This window comes from Rhinoraja longicauda, chromosome 20 (assembly GCF_053455715.1).
Source record: "Rhinoraja longicauda isolate Sanriku21f chromosome 20, sRhiLon1.1, whole genome shotgun sequence".
Taxonomy (NCBI): Eukaryota; Metazoa; Chordata; class Chondrichthyes; order Rajiformes; family Arhynchobatidae; genus Rhinoraja; species Rhinoraja longicauda.
Window position 1 is genome coordinate 8,819,568 of NC_135972.1, and position 23,128 is coordinate 8,842,695.

Sequence of the window (23,128 nt, forward strand, 5' to 3'; positions counted from 1 at the left end):
TGCCTTCTCCCCATACCCCCTCACTCCGCTATCCTTAAGAGCTCTATCCAGCTCTCCCTTGAAAGCATCCAACAAACTGGCCCCCACTGCCTTCTGAGACAGAGAATTCCACACCTTCACCACTCTCTGACTGAAAAAGTTCTTCCTCATCTCCGTTCTAAATGGCCTACCCCTTATTCTTAAACTGCGGCCCCTTGTTCTGGACTCCCCCAACATTGGGAACATGTTTCCTGCCTCTAATGTGTCCAATCCCCTAATTATCTTATATGTTTCAATAAGATCCCCCCTCATCCTTCTAAATTCCAGTGTATACAAGCCTAATGTTAGTGTTAGTGTTACGTTAGTGTTAGTGTTAATGTTAGTATACGGGGTGATCGCTGGTTGACACGGACCCGGTGGGCCGATGTCTGTTTCCACGCTGTGTCTCTAAAGTCCTAAAGACTAAGAACAGCTACTTCTCCGCTGTTATCGGACTTGAATGGACCTCTCATGTGCCGATCTTCCAATCTACCTCATTGTGACATTAACCTTTTTTTTAAATTTACATTTTCTCTGAAGCTGCAACACTGTACTCCGCACTCTTTACTTTCACTACCTGATGCATTCGGATATGGCATGATTTGTCTGGATAGCATGCACACAAATTTATTTACTGCATCACAGTTTCTGCGCCGAGCGGCCGAGCGAGTAGAACATTGACTTCTCTAACTTTAGATAGTTCCTCTGTCCCTCTCTTCCCCTCTCCCTTCCCAGTTCTCCCGCTGTCTTCCTGTCTCCACCTATATCCTTTCTTAGTCCCGACCCCCCCTGTCATCAGTCTGAGGAAGGGTCTGGACCCGAAACGTCCAGAGATGCTGCCTGACCTGCTGAGTTACTCCAGCATCTTGTGATACCCCTGGATGCTCCGGTTTCTACCCACGTTCCAAGGATGTGCGTGTTTATAAGTCCTTGCTCTCAATACACAAGGGAGTGGATGGGAAAGTGGGATAACATGGAACCAACGTGAACGGTTACATTGATGGTTTGGTGTGGGATTCAGTGGGCCAAAGGGTTTGTTCCCATGCCTTATCTTTAAACTAAAATAAACTAAAGGTGACAATAAACACCAATAACTAAACCATGCATTATTTCTTCAGGTGCCTTGACACCCACTTTGTGGGTCTGAAGAAAGGTCTCGACTCAAAACATCACCCCTTTCCTCCTCTCCAGAGATACTGCCTGACCGGCTGAGTTACTCCAGCGTTTTGTGTCACTTTACAAAACCTGACAGGCTTCTACAAAGATTAAAATTCAAACGTCTAGAAATTTGATACCACACTGGTATTTTTGGCAGCATTACGCAATTGGAAATTAATCTTTTCCTCCACCGCCCTCCAGAATCAAACTGAGAAGGTCATTTCAAGGTCATCTCTCACAACATTAGCTTGGGTGTTTTCTGAAATCTTTCAACTGTGAGAGCCCGACATAATTTCCTTATCAATTGCAAATGGAATGATGCGTTTTCCGAATAGTGAAAGGCCTGGATAGAGTGGATGTGGAGAGGATGTTTCCACCAGTGGGAGAGTCTAGGACCAGAGGTCACAGTCTCAGAATTAAAGGACGATCTTTTAGGAAGGGGATGAGGAGGAGTTTTCTTTATTCAGAGGGTGGTGAATCTGTGGAATTCATTGCCACAGAAGGCTGTGGAGGCCAAGCCAATGGATATATAGATAGATAGATTCTTGATTAGTACGGGTGTCAGAGGTTATCGGGAGCAGGCAGGGGAATGGGGTTAGGAGAGAGAGATATATATCAGCCAAGATTGAATGGCGTAGTAGTATTGATGGGCCGAATGGCCTAATTCTACTCTTAGTACTTATGTATTTATAACCTTATGATCTAAACGGTGATCTTTGCTGGACGTGAGTGTGTTATGGTCAGGATCTGACCACATTTGCAGGGTCCGAACCTACTGAGTTCAATAACCTTGTGATACTTGCTCTCTTGACTTATCTGTAAGCTAAGGTCAACCAGAGAGATATACTTGACCAGCTTCAAATCGCTTCAATCATTTTATAGACAATAGAGAATAGGTGCAGGAGGAGGCCATTCAGCCCTTCGAGCCAGCACCACCATTCAATGTGATCATGGCTGATCATTCTCAATCAGTACCCCGTTCCTGCCTTCTCCCCATACCCCCTGACTCCGCTATCCTTAAGAGCTCTATCTAGTTCTCTCTTGAATGCATTCAGAGACTTGGCCTCCACTGCCTTCTGAGGCAGAGAATTCCACAGATTTACAACTCTCTGACTGAAAAAGTTTTTCCTCATCTCCGTTCTAAATGGCCTACCCCTTATTCTTAAACTGTGGCCCCTGGTTCTGGACTCCCCCAACATTGGGAACATGTTTCCTGCCTCTAACGTGCCCAAGCCCTTAGTAATCTTATAATTTTGTAAACAATCTGATTTAAACAAATTCTTCTGTACTGAAATAATCCAGCTTTTGAGTTTAGTTTAGCTTAGTGATACAGTGTGGATACAGTGTGGAATCACTGAGTCTGTGCCGACCAGCCATCACCCCGTACACTAGTTCTATCCTACACACCAGGGACAATTTACAGAAGCCAATTAACCTACAAACCTGCACGTCTTTGGGATGTGGAAGGAAACCGGAGCACCCGGAGAAAACCCACATGGTCACAGGGAGAATGTACAAACTCCGTATCGAGAGCACCCGAGGTTAGGATCGAACCCAGGTCTCTGGTGCTGCAAGGCAGCAACTCTACCGCTGCGCCGCCGTGCCGCCCCGGATCCATTACCAGTATCCAATGTGAGGGCCACAGTGTGCGGCACGGTGGCGCAGCGGTAGAGTTGCTGCCTCAGAGTGCCAGAGACCTAGGTTTAAACCTGACTGCGGGTGCTGTCTGCACGGAGTTTGTACGTTCTCCCCGAGACCACATGGGTTTTCTCCAGAAATATCCGGTTTCTTCCCGCACTCCAAAGTCGTGCAGGTTTGTAGGTTAATTGGCTTAGTATAAATGTAAATTGTCGCTAGTGTGTGCAGCATAGCGTTAGTGTGTGGGGATCGCTGGTCAGCACAGTCTGGGTGGGCCAAAGGGCCTGTTTCAATAGGCAATAGACAATAGACAATAGGTACAGGAGGAGGCCATTCGGCCCTTCGAGCCAGCACCGCCATTCAATGTGATCATGGCTGATCATTCTCAATCAGTACCCCATTCCTGCCTTCTCCCCATACCCCCTGACTCCGCTATCCTTAAGAGCTCTATCTAGCTCTCTCTTGAATGTATTCAGAGAATTGGCCTCCACTGCCTTCTGAGGCAGAGAATTCCACAGATTCACAACTCTCTGACTGAAAAAGTTTTTCCTCATCTCAGTTCTAAATGGCCTACCCCTTATTCTTAAACTGTGGCCCCCTTGTTCTGGACTCCCCCAACATTGGGAACATGTTTCCTGCCTCTAACGTGTCCAACCCCTTAATAATCTTATACGTTTCGATAAGATCCCCTCTCATCCCTCAAAATTCCAGTGTATACAAGCCTAGTCGCTCCAGACTTTCAACGTACGACAGTCCCGCCACGCTGTATCTCTCAACTAAACTAAATGGTGCAACTGAAGAAGGATCTCGACCCGAAATGTCACCCATTCCTTCTCTCCAGAGATGCTGCCTGTCCCGCTGAGTTGCTCCAGCATTTTGTGTCCAGCTTTGATTTAAACCAGCATCTGAGGTTCTTTCCTGAGTTACTCCAGCTTTTTTGTGTCTATCTTCGGTTCAAACAAGCATCTGCAGTTCCTTCCTAAACAGTGCAACCCTATGCAGCAGCTCAATTATCTGACTGTCCCCATTGTGTAATGGTGCCTTCAGACACAGGAACAGTTTAAAGTACAATGGCATACCTTTTCCCCCTCATCTTTTGTATGTACTTGAACTTCGGAGTCAGTGAGCCATTGGACGCGATGACAGCCTAGGGGGTAACAACATTGAAATAGAAACGTACATTGCACGTAACAGAGGTTGCATTAGTCTGTTGAAATTTGCATGTTCCCCGAAAGCCAAGGGTGAAAACCACACTTACATTCCGGACGACTGGGGAAAAACTATTCTCCTTTTCAAAGGGTTGGGTTGCATCAGAAGCCAGCTGCAAAGTGGGAGAGAGAGGTGTGAAATCATTCATGTTCGTGTTTTTGGAGCAGAACTAGGCCATTCGGCCAATCAGGTCTACTCCGCCATTCAAACATGGCTGATCTATCTCCCTCTCAACCCCATTCTCCTGCGCATAACCCCTGACACCCGTACTAATCATGAATCCGTCTATCTGCGCCTTAAAATTACCCAGTGATTAAGCCTCCACAGCCATCTGTGGCAATGAATTCCACAGAGAAGGATGAGAGGAGATCTTATCGAAACGTATAAGATTATTAAGGGGTTGGACACGTTAGAGGCAGGAAACATGTTCCCAATGTTGGGGGAGTCCAGAGCAAGGGGCAACAGTTTAAGAATAAGGGGTAGGCCATTTAGAACTGAGATGAGGAAAAACTTTTTCAGTCAGAGAGTTGTGAATCTGTGGAATTCTCTGCCTCAGAAGGCAGTGGAGGCCAATTCTCTGAATGCATTCAAGAGAGAGCTAGATAGAGCTCTTAAGGGTAGCGTAGTCAGGGGGTATGGGGAGAAGGCAGGGACGGGGTACTGATTGTGGATGATCAGCCATGATCACATTGAATGGCGGTGCTGGTTCAAAGGGCCGAATGGCCTCCTCCTGCACCTATTGCCTATTGTCTATTCACTACCTTCTGACTAAAGAAACTCCTCCTCATCTCCTTCTTCAGTTAGTTATTCCAACATGACTATTTCTTAGAATTCAGATCACAGGAGCATTATTTTTTTTTCCAGCAGCTCTGATCCAAGTGGAAACATTGACTTTTAAGTACTTAAATCAGCAATAAAAGCATAAGCCACTTCAGGAAAGATGGACACAAAATGCTGGAGTAACTCAGCGGGTCAGGCTGCATCTCTGGAGAACATGGATCAGGTGACGTCTCGGGTCGGGACCCTTCTTCTTCAGACTGAACTTGCTGAGTTACTCCAGCACTTTGGGTTTATCTTTGGTATAAACCAGCGCCTGCAATTCATTGTTATTACATACCAGCCACTTCAGTAAAAGTTGGCTGATAGATATTAAGCCTTTCAAGGTAAATTTAATATACCAATTGTTGTCCTTTTTGCAGGCAAAAGAAAAGGTTTAACTCAAAAACAAACTTTGGAAGCGATGAAAACTATGCAAAACAAGACATTTTTAACAGCAATCCTTGAAAGCGCGTACCACCAGATTCAGGAACAGCATCTCCCCTGCTGTTATCAGACTATTGAATGGACCTCTGATAAGCTAAGGATGTCGTCCCAATCTCCCAATCTACCTCATTGTGGCCACTGCACCTTTCTTTAACCTGCATTTTCTCCAACACCATTTCTTCCAATGTATCCCAGCTCTTTCTACTCGACTAATGCACTTGTGTACAGTTTGATTGTGCGCATGTGTGGTATGTTTTGGCTGGTTTAGTTTAGTTTATTGTCACGTGTACCGAGGTACAGTGAAAAGCTTCTGTTGCGTGCCAACAGGACAGCAGAAAGGCGATACATGATTACAATCGAGCTATTTACAGCGTACAGATACACTGTTAGCACACAAACAGGCAAATAACTTGGTCGCAGACACAAAATGCTGGAGTAACTCAGCGGGACGGGCAGCATCTCTAGAGGGAAGGAATGGGTGACGTTTCGGGTCGAGACCCTTCTTCAGACTGATGTCACGGGCGTGGGCGAGACAGAGATAAAATGAAGTCGGAGACAGAAAGACTGGTGGGAGAACTGGGAAGGGGGAGGAAGTGGAGAGAGAGGGAAAGCAAGGGCTATTTGAAGTTAGAGAAGTCAATGTTCATACCGCTGGGGTGTAAGCTACCCAAGCGAAATATGAGGTGCTGTTCCTCCAATTTGCACTGGGCCTCATTCTGACAATGGAGGAGGCCCAGGACAGAAAGGTCAGCGTGGGAATCGGAGGGGGGGGGGGGGGGGGGTTAAAGAGTTGAGCAACTGGGTGATCAGGTAGGTTTAGGCGGACTGAGCGGAGGTGTTCAGCGAAATGATCGCCGAGCCTGCGCTTGGTCTCGCCGACGTATAACAGCCCAAACGGATACAGTAGATAAAGTTGGAGGAGGTGCAAGTGAACCTCTGCCTCGACATCTTGTCATTGTCAGAGTGAGGACCAGCGCAAGTTGGAGGCTTGGTGCCTTTAGGCTTAAATATTTCACGGACTCCAAAATCTTACCATCTCCCATAAATACGGGCAAAGCTTGTCTCCAAAATATTCGGTGGCCTCGATCGGAAGCTGTGCAGGCAGATTATCAATTGAACACATCAGGATCCCATTGCCTTCCAACCTGCAATGACAGAGAGCTATTCAAACAGTGACAAGGCGAAACTTGCAATGGGACTACTCTTGCTTCACAGAACAACTGCAAATTGTTGGGCTGATATCCCAATGTAGGCACTAGGTTTTGGGGGATTTATCCCTCTCAGAAGCACAATAAAGAAATAACAGTTGTTTGGTGTTTTTTTTCCATCTATTCACTTTAGTTTAGTTTAGTTTATCCCTCAATATTTTTGAGAAACAAAAGCCCAACAAATTGGAAAATAAAAGCCTCAGAATTTTATTTGTACCAAAAACCGACAAAATAACAATTGTTTAAGGAAGACGTTCAAACAGTCTGAACTGATGTCCGTAAAACTCCACAAAACGTAACAACGCTTACCTGTCATGGATTGTCTGCTTTTCTGCGTCATACATACAAAACGGCATGTCAATGGTGGTACACTCAGTCATGAACTCAATGGAGCCACCAGTATCAGCAGAGATGTCACAGATAGCCAGAAATCTAGAAAAGAAGAACAATACCGAACATCAGATTATCGTTTAGTTTAGTTTAGAGATGCAGCGCGGAAACAGAAGCTTCGGCCCACCGCGTCCGTGCTGACCGACAATCCCCGCACACTAAAACTATCCTACACACATTGGGGGACAATTTACACTTACAAGTATACATATTCAAGCCCCCAGATACAGGATGAAGGGAATAACGTTTCGTGAAAGATAAAGTCCGATTAAAGATAATCCGAGGGTCTACAATGGGATATCATATCATATCATATATATACAGCCGGAAACAGGCCTTTTCGGCCCTCCAAGTCCGTGCCGCCCAGCGATCCCCGTACATTAACACTATCCTACACCCACTAGGGACAATTTTTACATTTACCCAGCCAATTAACCTACATACCATAGTTGGGAAGTCAGGGCCGCTCTTTAGTTAGTGATTTAAAAAAAAAAGTTATGTCCTTTAAATCTTCGAACAAGATTGTTGCAAGCACGCTTTTGATGAAACCTGCCCTGATACAATGTGCAAAGAGCACTTTAAATACACATTTACTACATTCATGATTTGTAACAATCCTACCTGTGTGGTAAGTCAGGGCAACCATCACTAGCTGGGTCCAATACTTTGGCAGATCCTAACAAACTCTGAGCGTCCGTTCGGGTAAGTAATCGTGGTGTATCAGGTTCCCAGTAACTGCCATTCACCAAACAAGTGGTATATGGGGCAATCTGAAAAATAACACGCAAGGTTGATACCTTCAACAACTTCAAGCAGTCCCCTCTAAAAATAATTTTAATTGAGCCTTATTTGACATATTCTCGACTTTCAGAGGAGGATAGATTTCATAAAATTTTTAACCTGTTGCCCACACCGACAAACATGTCCCCTTCTACACTAGTAACCCACCAGACTTGGAGGTATATAACCTGTTGAGGGAAAGGGAGGCCGTTGAGGCAGGTAGGTGGAGTTGAGGCAGGGAGTATCGCAACATCTAAGAAACATTTGGACAGGTGCATGGATAGGACAGGTTTATGTTAGAGACCAAGTAGGCTTGAAGTGAAGGCTTGTTAGTCGAGGGCGATCTGTCCAGAGAGGACAAAACAAAATGGTGCAAATACTCAGTGGAGGGAAAAAATGCAGAGACAATGAGATACCAGTTGATGGGCGGCACGGTGGTGCAGCGATAGAGTTGCTGCTTTACAGCGCTTATAACGCCAGAGGCCCGGGTTCGATCATGACTGTGGGTGCTGTTTATACGGAGTTTGTACTTTCTCCCCGTGATTTGCGTTGGGTTTTCTCCGAGATCTTCGGTTTCCTCCCACACTCCAAAAACGTACAGGCCTGTAGGTTAATTGCCTTGGCATAAATGTTTAAAACAAACGTTCCAAGTGTTAGTGTGCAGTGATCGCTGGTCGGTGCGGGCTCGGTGGGCCGAAGGGCCTGTTTCCGCGCGGTATCCCGAAATAAAACTCAACTTAAAAATTCTCATTTATTGGTAGAGAAAATGTGTAGAAAGCAACTGCAGATGTTGGTTTATACCGAAGATGGACACAAAGTGCTGGAGTAACTCAGCGGGACAGGCAGCATCTCTAGAGGAAAAAAGGACTTTTCTCCAGAGATGCTGCCTGACCCGCTGAGTTACTCCAGCACTGTGTGTCTACCTATGGTAAAGAATACATTGACTTATTTTTGTTGTTGTTGCATTAATTATACATTATCTTCAGTATGTGTGTTGTGTTTACAGGCCTGTCATGCAACTTGATTGTTCTGTTGTCAGTACACATGGACGTTGTATTCTGTAATGTTAAGTTACTTCTACTAACATTCCCCTCCCCTTCCCCCATCCTGGCTGTTTAACCGGTTCCACAGTTCACCACAACGTATCTCCTGAGATCACACCTTCCCGAGCAATTGGCTCGTCTGTTGTCGGCCCTGATTTGTCCTGGTCTTGTCTCACCTCCAGCTCTTCCAGCTCTTCCCCCCCCCCCCCCCCTTCCCCCCCTCCTCAGTCTGAAGAAGGGACCCCACCCAAAACCTCACCTACCCTTTTCCTCCAGAGGTGCTGTCTGACGCGCTGAGTTACTCCAGCACTCGTTGTCTATCTTTGACAATTCAACGCTCACGGGCTAAAGAAAATATTGTACCATTGCTTCCCTGTGGACCAGCTGGCAAGGAAGACTTCCCTCGTCCAAATAAATTCTTCTTCAACATATTGGGGTGGCAAGGTGGCACAACTGTAGAGTTGTTGCTTTGCAGCGCCGGCTTCGATCCTGACAACGGGTGCTGCCTGTACAGAGTTTGTACGTTCTCCCCGTGATGGCGTAGGTTTTTTCCCGGGTGTCATAGAGACATAGAGTGATACAGTGTGGAAACAGGCCCTTCGGCCCAACTCGTCCACACCGCCAACAATGTCCCAGCTACACTAGTCCCACTTGCCTGCGCTTGGTCCATATCCCTCCAAACCTGTCCCATCCATGTACCTGTCCAACTGTTTCTTAAACGTTGGGACAGTCCCTGCATCAACTACCTCCTCGGGCAGCTTGTTCCGTACACCCACCACCCCTTGTGTGAAAAAGTTACCCCTTCAATTCCTATTAAATCTTTTCCCCTTCACCTTGAACCCATGTCCTCTGGTCCTCAATTCCCCTACTCTGGGCAAGAGACCTGATCTATTCCTCTCATGATTTTGTACGCCTCTAAAAGATCTCCCCCTCATCCTCCTGCGCTCCGTGGAATAGAGACCCAGCCTACTCAACCTCTCCCTAGAGTTCACACCTTCTAGTCCTGGCAACATCCTTGTAAATCTTGTCTGAACCCATTCAAGCTTGACAATATCTTTCCAGAACTGAACACAATATTCTAAATGCGGAATCGTCAACGTCTCACCAAGGAAAACGGCGCTCCGGTTTCCTCCCACACTCCAAAGAGGTGCAGGTTTGTAAGTTAATTGGCTTCTGTAAATTGTCAGTCACCCCCAGTGTGTAGGATAGAGCAAGTGTACGGGGTGACCGCTGGTCGGCCCGGACCCGGTGGGCAGAATGACCTGCTTCCGCTCTGTATCTCTAAAGTAAAGCAATATTGTTAAATTAACCTGTAAGGGCACAGATATTTTGAAGGAAATGGGCCTTTCATCTAGTCACCGGCTGCAGTTTTAAATCATGGGTTATGGGGAGAAGGCAGGAGAATGTCAAGTCAAGTCAAGTCAAGTTTATTTGTCACATACACATACAAGATGTGCAGTGAAATGAAAGGTCACACACAGTCCAGCATTAAGAGCAATAAAAATAAGCAACTTCACACACAATCACAAACCAACACAAAACAAAAAAAAAGGAACATCCATCACAGTGAGTCTCCTCCAGTCACCTCCTCACTGTGACGGAAGGCCAGAATGTCTTTTCTCTTGCCCTGCCGTCTTCTCCCGTGATCAGGCTGTTGAAGTTGCCACGTTCCAGGCCGCTCCGGACGGTGAAAGGTCCGCAGTGGGCCGACCCAAGCCCCGCGATCGGGGCGGGCGAAGACGCCGCCGCTGCACGTCGGGGCTCCCGACATTGAAGCCCCCGCCGGGCGGAGAAAATCCCGCGGCCCATGGGGTTAGGATGGGGAGATGGATCAGCCATGGTTGAATGGTGGAGTAGACTTGATGGGCCTAATTCTGCTCTTATCACTTATGAACGAATGTTCTGTGAAATGTATCACTTTATGCAGAATGAAGTTACTTACATCAGTGTTAAAGCGCGAGGTGTATAACTTAGGGTGGTGCTGATATTCCCCGGGATCGTACTTTCCATCGCTCTTTCGAACAAGATGATGGTGACGGCTCAGAACAGTGCTGTAAATCTTGTTTTGATCTGTACAATCAATGGCAGGCTATCAGTTCCAAAGAGAACACACGACACATTCATCGCTGTGACCACTGAAGAACAGTGTTTAGCTTAGTTTCGTTTCGAGATACGGGCCCTTCGGCCCACCGAGTCCGCACCGCCCAGCGATCCCCGCACACTAACACTATCCGGCACACACTAGGGACAATTTACATTTATGCCAAGGCAATTGATCTACAAACCTGTACGCCTTTGGAGTGTGGGAGGGAACCGAAGATCTCGGAGGAAACCCACGCGGTCACGGGGAGAACGTACAAACTCCGTACAGATAGCACCCGTTGTCGGGATGGAACCCGGGTCTCTGGCGCTGTGAGGCAGCAACTCTACCGCTGCGCCACCGTGCTGCATGCCCATCCATTCCATTCTTGGACATTCTTCCTAACTGAATGTTCCTAATATATCAATAAATCTGATAATGATTTCCACAAATAAAAATAGATTTTTACATCTGTTTTGAAAATCGATTAAAAGGTATTACATATATATTTAAGATAATTGGGCCACATGGTCCATACTGAGACCAGGTTGGGCACAGAGGGCATGCAGAGCAAAGGGTGGATCCTATTCCACTCAGAGTGAATACCAGAGTGCCAAGTTGGTATCAATACACGAGTCAAGGTACATGGAAAAACATCCGTACATGTGCAGAACGAAACGATTCTCACATTACATGCACGGCACAGCTACTGTGCGTTACAGCTGCTGCCTCACAGCGCCAGAGACCCAGGTTCGATCCTGACCACGGGGGCTGTCTGTACGGGGTTTGTACGTTCGCCCCGTGACCTGCGTGGGGTTTTCTCAGAGATCTTCGGTTTCCTCCCACGCTCCAAGGACGTACATGTTTGTAGGTTAATTGGCTTGGTGTAAATGTAAAATTCTCCCTAGCATATTTAGGATAGTGTTAGTGGGCTGAAGGGTCTGTTTCCACACTGTATCTCTAAACTAAACTAAACTACCAGAAAAACGACACAACATAATTTCCAGATTCATTTTAACAGTTGTGACATTCCCGCTAGCTTCTGATGGCCTTCTGAAAGGTTAACCAGAAGCTTAGCTATTAGTTCTTCTGTAATTCTACCTCTGCATGGTTATTGATGCACCATAGAGGTATATCCAGTGCTTGTTGTTGGATTGTAAACTTAATAAGCAAAACTCCAAGCTTTGAAATTATCTACTTTTACCTTGTAATTTGCTATGTTAAAATATGTACAATACCATTTCTAAAGGTGGCGCGGTGATAGAGTTGCTGCATTGCAGCGCCAGAGACTCGGGTTCGATCCTGACTACAGGTGCTGGCTGTATGGAGCATTCACGTGCTACCCGTGACCTGCGTGGGTTTTCTACGGGTGCTCCGGTTTCCTCCCACATTCCAAAGACAAACAGATTGAAAGTTAATTGGGTTCGGTAAAGATTGTAAATTGTCCCTTGTGTGTGTAGGATAGTGCTAGCATGCGGGGGTCGCTGGTCGGTGGGCCGAAGGGCCTGTTTCCGCGCTGTACCTCTAAACTAAACTAATCTCAACTAGTCACAATTCCACCGTCTGTCTCATGAAAGGGGCTTTAATAGATGTACGCTTTGAACACTTTAGAACTTGACCAAAGGCCCCAAGAGTGTCTTCACATCAGACTGATATAGCAATGAAAGACTGAGGTTGTCACTTTTAAATACCTCCAGATCGGAAAACATCTCGAAGTTCGTGAGGCTCAACAAATTCACAGGGAAGTTCATTGAAGATTTCTTGTGCTCCCTGAAAAAATAACAGGAGTTATTATTGCAAAATGTGTTTCATGTTGTTCCCCTTCCCCCCTACCCCTTTCCAAATATTTCCAGACTGGTTTATTTGGTGTCCATCGAGTTCCGTTAAAGCAACAAGGTGGCGCAGTGGTTGCAGCAGGTAGTGTTGCTGCCTCATGACCCCACAACTCTGATCTCGGTTAGTGTGGACTCATTCACCTTACGAAGAAAAGAGTCCCGACCCAAAACGTCGCCTATCCATGCGCTCAAGAGATGCTGCCTGACCCGCTGAGTTGCTCCAGCACTTTGAGTTCTACACCCGATAATCACTTGGGTTTTCAATGGGGGGAGTGGGGAAGGGGGGGGGTGGAGGGGGGAGGGGAAAGGGGAGGGGGAGTGGGGGAGGTGGAGTGGGGGGGAGAGGGGAGGAGAGGAGGAGAGAGTGCTGCACCAATGCAGAAGAGGTTTGGGCCCCAACGGGTCCACCCGGTCTAGTTAACATTAAAGGGCGGCACAGTGACACATAGAAAACATAGAAAAACATAGAAAATAGGTGCAGGAGTAGGCCATTCGGCCCTTCGAGCCTGCACCGCCAGCTGCTGCCTCACAATGCTAGAGACCCAGGTTCGATCCTGACCTTGGCTGCTGTCTGCGTTGAGTGTGCATGTTCTCCCTGCAACTCCCTTGGCTTCCTCCGGGTGCCCTGGCTTCCTCCCACATCAATAGACGTGCTTGTTTGTAGGTTGATTGGCCTCTGTAAATTGCCCCTAATGTGTAGGGAGTGGATGAGAGAGTGTGGTAATACAGATCTAGTGTAAACGACTGGTATCAATGGTCAGTGTGGACTCGGTGGGCCGAAGGGTTTGTTTCCATGCTGTATCTCGAAGAAAAAAAAGAAAACTAAAACCATTACAAAGGTTGCTGCCTTAACTGCGCTGGGTTTTCTCAGAGATCTTCGGTTTTTCTCCCACACTCCAAAGACGTACAAGTTTGTAGGTTAATCGGCTCGATATAAATGTAAGTGTGGGATAGTATTAATGCGCGTGGATCGCTGTGTTAATCATCATATCATATCATATATCTACAGCCGGAAACAGGCCTTTTCGGCCCTCCAAGTCCGTGCCGCCCAGTGATCCCCGTACATTAACACTATCCTACACCCACTAGGGACAATTTTTACATTTACCCAGCCAATTAACCTACATACCTGTACGTCTTTGGAGTACTTAATGTGTGGGGATCACTGGTCGGTGCGGACTCGGTGGGCCGAGGGGCCTGTTTCCACGATGAACGTTTGACTTTTCGAGCTGGAAATGAAACCGATTCACAGACCTGTTGCAGTTGCTGTTATCCTGGTCACAGAGAGTAAACACCGACTCAATCTGGGAGGTTTTTTTCAAAGCCCCGAATTAATCATTGATGGGCAAGACTTTTTAACATCAGAACTGTTACCTGATCGATAACCAATTCTGCTGGCAATGACGTGAAAGGTCCCTGGAACTTTAACTCAGAATGAATACGCTGTGCAAACACGTGCAGAGTTTCAGAAGTGCGTTTGATTGTTAAAGGGGGGGGAATAAAACCACGGAAGTTCCCTTTCTGCTGGAAATCATATGATGCAGTGAGATGGGGCCGTTGCACAACAGTAACCAACCTCTCTCTTTCTATGACTGATCCAGACATGATTGCAGGAAGGAACTGCAGACAGGGCCGTCTTAACGCATGGGCCTGATGGGCACTTGCCCGGGGGCCCACGAACATAGGGGCCCCATGCTGATCTGTGTATGTTAAATGACTTGCAATAAATAAATGCTACCTTAAAAATGTAGGTTCAATAAGTGCTTTTTTCGTAACATTTTCGGTCACTACGTGCTTCTCACAGCGATCTGTAAGTGCTTTTCGCAACAATGTAGCACCCTAAGTCCATCGCTAAGTGCTTTTCGGTAAGTGCTTTTCGCCGGCACGACGGGGGGGGGGGGGGGGGCTGGTAGGGAAAGGGGGGTGGGGGAGAGTAACGGTAGGGGCCCCAGTACACTGCTTTGCCCGGGGGCCCATAATGCTGTAAAAACGGCCCTGACTGCAGATGCCGGTTTACACCGAAGATAGACACAAATGCTGGAGTAACTCAGCGGGTCAGGCAGCATCTCTCGAGAATAGTTTTAGGTCGAGAACCTTCTTCGGACTGAGAGTCAGGGGAGAGGGAAATGAGGAGGTACAAAGAACAAAGGAATGAAAGGTCTGAAAGGAAGAAATCAAGGCCAGCTAGGATGTGCAAAGGAAGGCCAAGCCCACAATGATCCATTGTTGGCTGTGGAAGAGGTGAGGGCGAGGGGGTCCAAACAGTGAAACTGAGCAGGACAACAGTGAAACTAGTACGATGACTGAACTCCATCTAAGGAGCCCAATGGCCCTTTCAGGTGAGGCAGAGGTTCACTTGCACCTCCTCCAACCTCACAGCGCCCAGGTTTGATCTTGACCACGGGTGCTGCCCGCACGGAGTTCGTACGTTCTCCCCATGACCTGTGTGGGATTTCCCCGGGTGCTCCGGTTTCCTCCCACACTCCAAAGATGTACAGGTGTTTAGGTTGATAGGCCTTGGTAAAAATGGTAAATGGTCCCAACCTGCGTGGGATTGCGCTAGTGTAGGGGGGGAATCGCTGATCGGGCCGAAGGGCCAGTGTCGGTACAACAAAGCAAACGTTCACCTGAGATTTGCCGGGATCCGCATGCGACCTACCTTGGAGACGTTGCCGGTCCCGGTGAAGACAAACGTGACGGGTCCGATGGACTTGGGCATCAACCCCAGGGAGATCTCGTAACCGCAGTCCCGCACCGCCTGGACAGCCTGGGCACTGTTCCGGTAATTGTGCGACATGCCAATGTGCTGGAAAACACAGACAACAGCTCTTACAACACCCCGCCAGGCAACTCCACCACAATGGCCGGGATCTCCACCATCGCATTCCCAGTGACCCCAAGGCAAGTGGGAGTCAGAGCCAACGGGTGGCGAACCTGTGGAATCCATCGCCACATTCAGCTGCCGAGGCCAAGTCATTGCCTTCTCCCCATAACCCATGCCGCCCGAGATGCTCCATCTAAGGTAGTCCTCCCATTTGCCCGTATTTGGCCCTTACGCAATGATTTAATGATACTTTATTGTCACGTGTACCGAGTGGCAGTGAAATGCTTGGCTTGGCGTACAACCCGGTAAAATCATATAAAATCGGGTGGGGGGGCCCCAAGGACAAAGAGGAGACCCAGCGAGGGAGCCACTGAGAATAAAAGGGGGGCGCATTTATAGGGGTGGGGCAGAACTGCTACGTGATTTTACCGGGTTGTACACGGAGCAACGCATTTCACTGTACCCAGGCACACGTGACAATGAAGAGTCATCGAATCCCTCTACATCTTTCCTCTCCATGTATCTGGCCGACTGTCTCTCTGTGCACTGAACCAGGGCCTGTGTACGCCATGGTGACTTTATCTCGTGGCAGCAATCAAGAAGGAGCATCAGGCCCTGAAGGCGCAGTCTACAGTGGAGCCAGACAGCAACGGCATGGGAGCCATTGACGTACTCATCAACGAGATATTGTCAGGCGGCAGGTGGCAGATGGAGCAACGCCAGGAATATCGGTGGACAGGCCATGGGGATTGCTCTGGCTTTGTAAACCCTGCCCTCGTACACAGACACGTGCACGCACATTTCACCCCCCTCCCCTGCGTTCTCTCCCACATTCTCTGCGTTCCCTCCCACATTCCAAAGACGAGCAGGTTTGTAGAGTCATTGGTTTAGGTCAACTGCAAATTGCCCCTAGTGTGTAAGATAGAGCTAGTGTACAGGGTGATCGCTGGTCGGCGCGGAACGGGTGGGCCAAAGGTCCTGTTTCCACACTGTATCTCTAAAGTCTAATGTCCAACTCAGCGGCTCAGGCTGTGGAGAGAATGGACACCCTTCGGGTAGGGTCCTGGTCCAAAGAGTCATCTGTCCAGATGCTGCCTGACCCACTGGGTTCCTCCGGCACCTTGTCTTACAATGGAGAAGATCCTTCTCCTAGATAGGGGCCCATCAGCAATTAAATTCCCGATATAGTCAGGTTGACAAAGTCAAACCACTAACAGGAGGTGTTGAGCAACCTCTGAGGTTTGGAGTTGCCTTGTGACATGTGATCTTTAGATGGTGCCAAAATGCAGAACTCGGCAGGATGTGTTTTTCTTGTTCTCTGTGGCTTTGTTTAGAACAGGAGGATAGCAAGTGCGCAAATGCACAAGATTGATGTAGTTAGATCAAACTATACACTAGTGCATTACGGTTCCAGAGAAAAAGTTCAATGTCTGCAATGAGGTAGGTTGGAAGATCGGGAACACACCCTTGATTAGTACGGGTTCTTGATTCTTGATTAGTACGGGTGTCAGGGGTTATGGGGAGAAGGCAGGAGAATGGGGTTGGGAGGGAGAGATAAAATGGCGGAGTGGACTCGATGAGCCGAATGGCCTAACTCTGCTCCTATCGCTTACGACCTTTTGATCTTATGATCTTATGGCCCTGGCTTATGGCCACGTCTCCGTATGCCTGGTAGCAAGAGCTGGACAACCACACCAGCAGAACGAGTCGTCAAGGCTGAAAAGAACTGCAGATGCTTACTTTTCATCTCCAACTGCCGGCGTGACATTAACCACTCCCCTGACTAACTCTAACCTCTCCCCTCCTGAACGTGCAGCCCTCCACTCATTCTGCAACAACCCGGACAAAACAAAAAGCTCTACGACTTACCATGAAGGGTGTGTGGTGACCCAAGGCGAGGAAACGCAGTCCCAAACCGTGCAATATGTTGATCATGCCTGCCACCGACAGAAGGGAAAGGCGTTTAGAAAATACCGTTTGACTCCAATTGAATTTAATCTTAAAGTGAAGGTTGCAAAATGAAGGAAACAAAGGTCCATACCGGCTACGCCTGCCCACTGACCAAACGCCACCACTCTGCTCCCTTTGCTGTTAACCATTTTCTCATAATCAATCAGACGAATTTCCTGAAAATTAAAGTACAACAAAAAAAAGCAGTTTAACAAAAACGTAGCTGTAATAATGGCAGTGTAATGTTTCACGTACATGTTCCTGCTCTGCTGCTTGTTGCAGGTGGCAAGTGTACAGGCTTGCACTCGGTGATCAAGTAGATTCCCCCACTCTATTTAATAATTATACATTTATACATCAAATGGGAGGATTTTCCTTTGACAAACTGGGAATCACTCGCGACCAATGCAAAGCCATCTCTTAGACAATAGACAATAGACAATAGGTGCAGGAGGAGGCCATTCGGCCCTTCGAGCCAGCACCGCCATTCAATGGGATCATGGCTGATCATTCTCAATCAGTACCCCGTTCCTGCTTCTCCCCGTACCCCCTGACTCCGCTATCCTTAAGAGCTCTATCCAGCTCTCTCTTGAATCCATTCAGAGAATTGGCCTCCACTGCCTTCTGAGGCAGAGAATTCCACAGATTCACAACTCTCTGACTGAAAAAGTTTTTCCTGCTCTCAGTTCTAAATGGCCTACCCATTTTACATCTTGTTAACATTTGAACGAGTGGAGGAGATGCAGGCGACGCAGCAACGTCAAGTGTTTCATTGTTATGTGCGTCGACAACAGAACAATGACATTCTTACTTGCAACAGCCTAACACGCTTATAAACACAATGCACACAGATAATATATAACGAACAAAAAGAATCAATAACATTATAACACCAAGAGAGTCATAGAGTGATACAGTGTGGAAATAGGCCCAACTTGCCCATACCAGCCAGTGGTGTGGGTCTCTGGTGGTTGGCTGCCTATTTCAGGCAACAACTCTTGAAGACCCTTTCAGTGGTGGGGAGGTCTGTACCCGTGATGGACCAGGACACTTTTTGTAATCTCCTACATTCCTGTGCGTTCAAGTTGGCAAACCAGGCTGTGATGAAAGATTATCTGGCATTCTGCTCTTACGAACTACACTGCAAGCACTTTTATTTTTTTAATTTCATATTTCTCCAATCCATTACTCCCCCACCCACTCTTACCTGGAGAAGGAATTCTCAAACCACATACTTCTGGAGCAATATATAAATGCTCTCCAAGATGGCGCCCAACCCAGGTGGCTCTTTGCGTGCTAGCCACAGAGGCAGATCTACAAACTCACATTACAATCGTTCCACACTCTTAAATCTCTTTTCCTACAGTAACATTTCTTCCTTTAACTATGATCTTCTTAAACTCCCCTATCATGTTAGATAGAGCTCTAACGGCTCACAAAATGCTGGAGTAACTCAGCAGGTCAGGCAGCATCTCAGGAGAGAAGGAATGGGTGACGTTTCGGGTCGAGACCCTTCTTCAGACTGATGCTGGTGGAATCGAGGGTTATGGGGAGAAGGCAGGCACGGGTTACTGATTGTGGTTGATCAGCCACGATCACAACGAATGGCGGTGCTGGCTCGAAGGGCCAAATGGCCTCCTCCCGTACCTATTTTCTATGTTTCTATGTATCTCTACACTGCAAATGGACCGATTGTAATCGTGTATTGTCTCTCTGCTGACTGGTTAGCTCGCAACAAAAGCTTTTCACTGTACCTCGGTACACATGACAATAAACTTAACTGAAGCTGAATCTGAAACAAAAATACAATGGCATATTATTGTAATATAAAATAATAATGGAAAACAATATTGTTTTCATAATGGAAACAATATGAATGTTTTCATATTCCAAAAACAATGGCAAATTTTAATATTATTCTATGAACAGATATTGATTTAAACAAATCACTAGATACTTGCCCATTTCAGAGTGTTTGCTTGCTTAATCAAATTGCATTCAAGGCAGATATAATCTTAGTAATAATAGAAAAAAAATTAACTCTCCATGATAATTATTAATGCATTCCAGTCCATCTTGTCTTTTATTTGTAACAGATTGAAACAGAGTGGAATCTTTCATTCTGGACCGAGGCCAGAAATCAGAAGGTGCTTCAATTTACAAATGATCAACTTACATCTCTTTTGCAATAATGCTGGTACACTCAGTTCTTATTATTCAATAATTTGCGATCCGCAGGTCCACATACTTGAGATTGGGCCCGGACCAAATCCCAAATTTGCTCCGGAACAAATCCATCTTCCCTGACCGCACGCCAACCTCCCTTCCATTGACTCCATTTATATCTCACGCTGCCTCGGCAAGGCCAGCAGCATAGTCAAGGACCAGTCGCACCCTGGCCACTCCCTCTTCTCCCCTCTCCCACCGGGCAAAAGATAAAGAAGTGTGAAAAGGCACACCTCCAGATTCAGGGACAGCTTCTTCCCAGCTGTTATCAGGCAAATCAGGAACCATGCTACCAAAAACTAGAGAGCAGTCCTAAATTTCTATCTATCTCATTGGAGACCCTCGGACTATCTTTGATCGGACATTATTCACGTTATTCCCTTTATAATGTATCTGTACAATGTGGGTGACTCCAGAACAAGGGGCCACAGTTTAAGAATAAGGGGTAGGCCATTTAGAACGGAGATGAGGAAAACCTTTTTCAGTCAGAGAGTTGTAAATCTGTGGAATTCTCTGCCTCAGAAGGCAGTGGAGGCCAATTCTCTGAATGCATTCAAGAGAGAGCTAGATAGAGCTCTTAAGGATAGCGGATTCAGGGGGTATGGGGAGACGGCAAGAACGGGGTACTGATTGAGAATGATCAGCCATGATCAATTTGAATGGCGGTGCTGGCTCGAAGGGCCGAATGGCCTCCTCCTGCACCTATTGTCTATTGTCTATTGATTGCAATCGCATATTGTCTTTCCGCTGAATGGTTAGCACACAACAAAAGCATTTCACAGTACCTCGGTACACGTGACAATAAACTAAACTCAAACATTGACAAAACATTCAGTATCTGTATAAATCGGCTGGTCAGATTCTGACCACTTGTGTCAAATGGCACCTTGTGGTTTCAAAACGGGTCACTGATTGTAAATTTTTAAATGGAAGCAGTTTATTAGCTAGCACCAATTTCTTTCAGATATCTGAGTAATTCTGGTTGCTTATTGATTAACATGAATTATTTTAGAGTATATTAAAGGGAATGCCTATAGGTGACACTGTGGTGCAGCTGCCTCACAGGGCCAAGGACCCTTGTTCGATCTTGACCTCGGTGCTGTCTGCGTGGAGTTCCCACGTTCTCCCTGTGACAAAGTGGGTTTCCTCCCACATACCAAAAGGTCTGTAGGTTCATTGGCCTTTAAAAAAATTGCCCCAATGTGCAGGGAGTGACTGAGAAAGTGGGATAACACAGAACTAGTGTGAACGGATGGTCGGTGTGGACTCTGTGGGCCGAAGGGCCTGTTTTCCATGAGCCATGTTGAAACTCTAACATTTAAAACCTGTATTTATTTTAAGGGTGCAACGAGTACAAAGGATAGAGCTTTAGTGGTATCCGCATTTTTTGTTATCTGCAGAAATCCCTTATCACTTGGTAATAACAATATGTACAAATCAATTTTATGCTGTAAGAAAAGGCTTTTGGTACATTGGCCTTCATCGGAAAGTGGTCAAAAAGGCTTTTGGCACATTGAGTTAGAGTATTGAGAGAGAAGTTGGCCACATTCAGAGTACTGTGTTCAGTTCTGGGCACTATGTTACAGGAAAGATGTTGTCAAGTTGGAAAGGGTACAGAGAAGATTTATGAGGATGTTGTCAGGACTCAAGAGTCTGAGCTATTGAGAGAGGTTGAGCAGACTCTGTTCCTTGGAGCGCAGGTGGATGAGGGGTGATCTTATAGAGGGGTACAAAATCATGAGAGGAATAGATCGGGTAGACGCACAGAGTCTCTTGCCCAGAGTTGGGGAATCAATAACCAGATGACACAGGTTCAAGGTGAAGGGGAAAAGATTTAATAGGAACCTGAGGGGTAACTTGTTCACACAAAGGGCGCTGGGCGTATGGAACGAGCTGGGGCAAGGACTATTGCAATATTCAAGGAACATTTAGACAGGTACATGGATAGGACAGGTTTAGAGGGATGTGGGCCAAACGCAGGCAGACTGGACTAGTGTAGCTGGGACATGTTGGTCGGCGTGGGCAAGTTGGGCCGAAGGGCCCGTTTCCACCCTGTAAGGCTCTATGGCTGGATAAAAACGTTGAACTAAAGGTCGTGGCTGAAGAAGGGATACATTCCTTCCTCTCCTTTGTGCACTCTGCGCACTTTTTCCCCGCGCAGCCACTCCAAGGACACGCTCACTCGAGCTGCGGAGAGAAAATGCCATTAACGGTGAATGGAAAAGTTTCCACTGTACCTTTTCAATGATCGCATCGAGAAGGGGCATGTTGGCCTCTTGGGCTTTTATTGTGTGTGAAAAGAAGGCATAGGTTTTCCTGGGCATCAGTTTATCCACCGGTGGCCTCTTCACTCCAATAATGATGGTAGCTTCAGAGATGTCTTCCTGGATAATAGCTCCAGCTTTCCTGTAATGCTGGGGGGGAAAAGAAATGCATGCTAGAAATATATATTTCTGAGGTATATTGACTTGACAGTGCTCATCTTTTGTGTATTCAAATCTGTACCTTGAGATTCAGAACTGCTCTGATCGTTCGCTCTTGATCACATACAAGAAGCCATTCCACTTTGAGATGTATCTAACAATAATCAACTAAACAGGCACGGTGGCGCAGCGGTAGAGTTGCTGCCTTGCAGCACTTGCAGCGCAGCAGTCCCGGGTTCGATCCTGACTACGGGTGCTGTCTGCACGGAGTTTTTAACGTTCTGCCCATGACCTGCGTGGGCTTTCTCCGAGATCTCCGGTTTCCTCCCACACTCCAAAGACGTACAGGTTTGCAGGGGTTAACTGGCTTGGTGTAAATGTAAAATCGTCGCGAGTGTGTGGGGGATAGATTTTTTCATTTAAATTTGGGGATTTAGAGATTCAGCGCGGAAACAGGCCCTTCGGCCCATCGAGTCCGCGCCGCCCAGCGATCCCCGCACATTAACACTATCCTACACCCTAGGGACAATTTTTTACATTTACCCAGTCAATTAACCTACAAACCTGCACGTCTTTGGAGTGTGGGAGGAAACCGAAGATCTCGGAGAAAACCTACGCAGGTCACGGGGAGAACGTACAAACTCATTACAGACGGCGCCCGTAGTCAGGATCGAACCTGAGTCTCCGGCGCTGCATTCACTGTGTGCAACTAAACTAAAGGAAAACAGAAGAGGGATGTGGGCCAAATGCAGGCGGATGGGACTAGCCCAGGATGACAACTTGGTCAGCAAAGGTCGCGTTGGGCCAAAGAGGCGGTTTCCAGATCTCTAACTCTACGATCATGGAGGACTTGTAGAGGTGTGGCAGCGGCATCTGTAGAGAGTGGGCGGCACGGTGGCGCAGCGGTAGAGTTGCTGCCTCACAGCGCCAGAGACCTGCGGCTCGATTCTGAATACGGGTGCTGTAGGGAGTTTGGACGTTCTCCTCGTGACCGCGTGGGTCTTCCCCGGGTTCTCCGCTTTCCTCCCACACTCCAAAGACGTACCGGTTTGTAGGTTAATTGGATTCAGAAAAGAATGTAAA

The 23,128-nt window shown here is 47.1% G+C and overlaps 1 protein-coding gene across 3 annotated transcripts in view; it reads right to left on the bottom strand.

The window, feature by feature from the left end:
* aass (aminoadipate-semialdehyde synthase) overlaps nucleotides 1-23,128 on the bottom strand; it is a 64,215-nt gene that overhangs the window by 32,488 nt on the left and 8,599 nt on the right. For all 3 annotated transcript variants that reach the window (XM_078416914.1, XM_078416912.1, XM_078416913.1), the window contains 11 exons: nucleotides 21,860-22,036; nucleotides 17,488-17,572; nucleotides 17,316-17,383; nucleotides 15,282-15,428; nucleotides 12,479-12,557; nucleotides 10,650-10,777; nucleotides 7,506-7,654; nucleotides 6,804-6,926; nucleotides 6,320-6,431; nucleotides 4,073-4,135; nucleotides 3,894-3,961 (listed from right to left, as the gene is read on the bottom strand). In XM_078416914.1, coding sequence (XP_078273040.1) covers nucleotides 3,894-3,961; nucleotides 4,073-4,135; nucleotides 6,320-6,431; nucleotides 6,804-6,926; nucleotides 7,506-7,654; nucleotides 10,650-10,777; nucleotides 12,479-12,557; nucleotides 15,282-15,428; nucleotides 17,316-17,383; nucleotides 17,488-17,572; nucleotides 21,860-22,036 — 1,199 coding nt within the window. The remainder of the gene's footprint in view (nucleotides 1-3,893; nucleotides 3,962-4,072; nucleotides 4,136-6,319; nucleotides 6,432-6,803; nucleotides 6,927-7,505; nucleotides 7,655-10,649; nucleotides 10,778-12,478; nucleotides 12,558-15,281; nucleotides 15,429-17,315; nucleotides 17,384-17,487; nucleotides 17,573-21,859; nucleotides 22,037-23,128) is intronic.